At 31.0% G+C, this 5,028-nt stretch overlaps 1 protein-coding gene across 1 annotated transcript in view; it reads left to right on the top strand.

Annotated features, from left to right (window-relative positions):
• The first annotated feature begins 2,541 nt into the window (after positions 1 to 2,541).
• The window catches only part of LOC107465930 (uncharacterized), a 5,458-nt gene continuing 2,971 nt past the window's right edge, over positions 2,542 to 5,028 (top strand). Inside the window, exons 1-3 of the mRNA XM_052254301.1 lie at positions 2,542 to 2,815; positions 3,132 to 3,218; positions 3,378 to 3,725. Of these exons, the coding sequence (XP_052110261.1) occupies positions 2,618 to 2,815; positions 3,132 to 3,218; positions 3,378 to 3,725 (633 nt within the window). The 5' untranslated portion in view covers positions 2,542 to 2,617. The remainder of the gene's footprint in view (positions 2,816 to 3,131; positions 3,219 to 3,377; positions 3,726 to 5,028) is intronic.

Consider the following 5,028-nt stretch of genomic DNA (forward strand, 5'->3'; position numbering starts at 1 on the left):
GTTTACGTCATCTAATCACGAATAAAGTATCGACTATTATATATTGCTGGAAAGCCTGGATGTCTAATTTTCAACGCCGTTGAGAGTGCGCCATTTGGAGTTTTGTAGCTTCAGAAAATCTATTTCGAGTGCAGGAAGGTCAAAATCTAACAGCATCAGCAGTCCTTTGTTAGCCTTCCATCAGAGTTTTGCTCAGGTCCCTCAATTTCAGCCAGAAATTACCTGAAATCTCAGAAAAATACCCAAACTCATAGTAAAGTCCAGAAATGTGAATTTAGCATAAAAACTAATGAAAACATCCCTAAAAGTAGCTAGATCCTACTAAAAACTACCTAAAAACAATGCCAAAAAGCATATAAATTATCCGCTCATCAATAAAAAAACTATCAATCCTTCAAAATCTCCATCAATGCCTCCCAACTGTCTCCTTGACCAATTGACCATGCAACCAGGCACTTAAATTAATAAGTTACTATCTGTTATTTTGTTAGAAAGCGATGAAAGTTTGGAAGAAAAGTCCTTTACCTGCTAGCATAGACTAAGATAGGCTGTCTTCTTTCTGGTGTCTTCTTCTTCTTCGTCACCACTACCTCCATCTCCTTCTCTTCCTCTTCCTCTTCCTCTTCCTCTTCCTCTTCCTCTTCCTCTTCTTCTTTCTTTTTTCATTTGAATATCTTCTTCCTCCTCCTCCTCCTCATCCTCCATCATCGTTATCATTATTGTTACCATCGTTGTCTTCTTCTTATATATATAACAGTTCAAATCCTAAATGCACTAAAATTTCTTATTGATGACACACATAAACAAACTCAATTCAAAACAAATTCAGACTAAAGGTGCACCTTATTTAAATTTAGAATGCATCGAAATTAAATCCAGAATACACCAAAATTACTTAATGATAACGATACACAAGTAAACTCAATTCAAGTACAAACCAAATGCACCTTATTTAAATTCAGAATACAGCGAAATTACTTAATGATAACTCAAAACAACTCCTCCTCCTCGTTCTTCTTCATCATTATCATCTTCTTCTTCTTCTTTTTGTCCATCTTCTACTTCTTGTTTTATCTTCTCATGGTTCTTGTCTTACTCTCTTGAAAACAATAGAAACAAGAAAAAATCAAACAAAAAAGAAGAAGAAATATATAATGCTATAAAATTACTAGGAAGAAGAGAAACCTACATTCATTAAACTAAATAAGATTACAATACAGTACATATATGTTTCTTCAAGTCCAATATGAGAAGCAATACTCCTAAAAGAAGAAACGAGAACAAAAAGAAAAAAGAAGGAAAAAAATATTAAAGAAGATATTTTTGTACTTTTGTAGTAAATTTTCAATGTCAAAACTAAGAAATTTATGTGTAATTGTTAAGAAATTTCGGTGAAATTTCCTTGTTATTTTTTCTTATCAATATTGCATCATTTAAAACTCTTCATCTTTCTCCTCCTCATCTTCTACTGCTGCTTCTTCTTTTTCATCTTTTTCTTCTTCATCTTCTTCTTATTTTATTTTCCTCATAATTCTTTTTGTTTCACTCTCTTAAGAGGAATAAAACAAAAAAAAAGAAAAATAAAAGTCAAACAAAAAAGAATAAATAACTATAATATCACATGAGGAAGAGGAGGAGAATAAGAAACAAAAATAAGACACAGCAACAATAGCACCAATAGAAGGAGGAGGAGGCGCACAAAGAAACACGAAGAAGAAGAACGGCATGATTTTACACGCATATTGTGTGAGTGAGTTTTATTACATTTGGACCAACTTAGTTGGATTTAATCGCCAAAAAAATTTGGATGTGTAATGGATTGATAAATATTAAATTAAATAAAAAAAGGAAATATAAGTTGTTATTGTTAAGATTTGAAAATGGTTGACTCTATTAATATTTTCATGGCACTGATAGTTCGATCAGCCAAGATTAGTTAATAAAAATAGTGTTGTTAATTATATATCTTGGCTAGAAGACTTATCGGTCATTTAGACTTTTTCTTTACAAAAAGATTAAAGGCGAACCCACGCACACAACACGTACGTTTGGATCAGCCAATTGAGTTTAGTGGCAGCTTAGTTTTGTCATATTCTTAAAAGAAAAAAAAAAAGAGAAAAAAGGAAGGAAGGTTTAAGCAAAGGAATGGAGAGACTGTGAAGGGAAGCAAGCTATGTATATGAGTGTGTAAGCGGTTTGAAGGGTGAAAGAAAATCAAAGTAAAAGAATATTAATGAGAAAGTGTATGGTGGCAGGTATGCACATTAAAAAGGGGGGTAGCACATATTTTCACTTTGGTAGCTACCTATCACTAGCATGTATTTCCATAATCCTCATAAATATTTTCTCTATCTTGTTATTATTAATTAATTGCTTCAAGTAAGGTTTGAGCAACATTTATCGTCCCAAACAACACAGAAAGAAAAATCTCGGAACTTGCATTGTGATGTCTATTGCATCATTAATATACATACACACATCTTAATTGAACCTCACCCTCCTATATCCTTTCTCAATTCTCACCACTAATTCAGACTAGCAATGGTCTAATTAGTTTCCAGCATTATTCACTTTAATTACTATTTTTGTTGTCACTGAAGAAGGAGAGATCAGAGATATGGGCTGTAATTTTTGTAGGAACTTTGAACATCATAATATTCTGGGTTTGTTCATCATCGTTGTATTAGTGGCTGCTATGGTTGAATGCAGTTCCTTAAACTACACAAAGTACAATAAGCAAGTAAGTAGCTTGAGATTCAATAGGATTATTAAACACTTGGACAAGATTAACAAGCGCCCTGTTCTCACCATAGAGGTAATTAAGTACTATTAATGTGATTGTTATTAATATCAGTGGTTGAGATTTTTCTTTCTTGGTCTCTCCACTACCATTCTATGCCATTTGCTATTAACAGTCATTTAGACTTCTTTTTTTAAATACATTATATTATTATTAATGTATACATACCCAAATTAAATGCATTGATTCATATACAAGAATAAATGTTTCTAAGCTTATAGAGTAGTACCATTTTAGAATTTATAAAATGAAAGAAAGTATTTTCTAAAAATTAAAGTAGTAGTATTAATCAGCTTTTGTATGGGATAGATGATAATATATATATTTGCAGAGTCCAGATGGTGATATCATAGATTGTGTTCAAAAAAGAAAACAACTAGCTTTCGACCACCCGCTCTTAAAGAATCACAAGATCCAGGTAATTATGACCACCTACCAAACTTATTACTAATATGCTTTTTCTCTTTTTCTTTCTATTTTTATGTTAGCAGTAGTAATTTATTTTACCAACTTGATATGATCATATCATCATTAGGGTTGTTGGTTAGATGGTTTGATTAATGAATTCACATAACAGAAAGCGCCAAAAGAGATGCCAAGAGGGATTACTAATAATGTGAAGAAGGATAATAATAATAATAATGAGGATGAGGATGGCAGTAGCCATGAAATGGTAGGTGAAGGAGAAAGAGGAGCACTAAAAAGGCAAGAATGGCAAATGTGGCACCTAAATGGGACGGTATGCCCAAAGGGAACTGTTCCTATAAGACGAAGCAGAGTGGATGATGTGTTCAGAGCTAAGTCTTTGTATCACTATGGTAAGAAACAGCCACGAACTCCATTCTCCCGCCGCATCCACAGTGACGCCCCCGATGTAATTAGCGGTAACGGCCATGAGGTGCGTCGTAACACTGCTTCGATATTTAAACTTATTTTTTATTCTTAAATGTTGTTGGATATTCAAATCAATCTTCAAAATAGAATGAAAATTTTACACATTTATACTGCATTGTGATTCTTCTACATCTATTCGCTATAAAGTTACTATTAATTGATAGGTACAGTTCGTTTAGTAAAAAAAAAGGGTTCTTATTTGAATAAATTAAGATAAACAAATAAAACTCAATTGGTAGTTGTATATAAAAAAATAAATCTCTTTATTTAACCAACTTGTCTAATTAGAAAATCAATTTTTAATAGTCGATTTCAGCTATCTTTTTAAAATTTTTCTTTTTATGTGTATATTCACAAGTGTAAATGAAATTGGGTAACTCAATTATCCGATTTAAACTAAGATGATCCAATTTAATAGTTAATAATTCTAGTATTCAATGATGAATCAAGTATAGTGGAGTAAAATTCGATCAGATCCGTTTTCATTTGGATCTAATATCAGATTCGTGCAAAATTCAATCTAACTCGAATACTTTATTATCCTATATACTCAATTCAAAGATATAATTTACAGTGTTGATCTTTGATGTTAATTTGTAGTTTTAATATTATAATCTTAATTTATTATAGTGTTTATCTATAATGATAAATTGTAATTTTACAAAATATTTACTTTATTTTTTCTTTAGTTTTTAATTTTTAATTTTTTATTTATCAATTTGGGTATTTAATTATCCAAACCAAACCAACTGGTTTTATTAGTCAGGTTAGACGGGTTTGGGTTTGCGTTAAAAAATATTCAACCCGATACAAACCCGCTCAATTACATTTCAATTGGTTTGGGAGCATTTTTAGCATAAATTTAAACAAACCCGACCATCTTATGCTCCCTTTATATGTTTTTCTCAGACTATTTACTACCATCTCCTAAATCTTATTAATACTATCAGAATTTCATCTGTCGTTTTTTTTTTACCATTTATTATCACTATCGACAGTCGGCCACCCTTTAGCATATCGTTGTGGCTGACAATCTTAAACGCTAAACCCTTCGAAAGATGAGGGTTAAAAAAGTAATTTTGACAATAAAAAAAATTGATGATGTTGCCAAATGTAAAAATTGTTTCCAATAATTTTTAAGTAAGTAGTTAACTGTACATCTTGATATGATTGGAAATATTAATTAAGAGACTTCAACTCTGTAGTAATAATAGTATACTTTATGTATTTATGCACATATATAAATTATATCATATTATATGAGACATATTTTACCTTCTACATTTTGAATTTTGTATATTCAAATTGGTGTACTTTTTTAGCATGCGATCGCT

The sequence above is a fragment of the Arachis duranensis genome, chromosome 9 (genome assembly GCF_000817695.3).
Source record: "Arachis duranensis cultivar V14167 chromosome 9, aradu.V14167.gnm2.J7QH, whole genome shotgun sequence".
Classification (NCBI taxonomy): Eukaryota; Viridiplantae; Streptophyta; class Magnoliopsida; order Fabales; family Fabaceae; genus Arachis; species Arachis duranensis.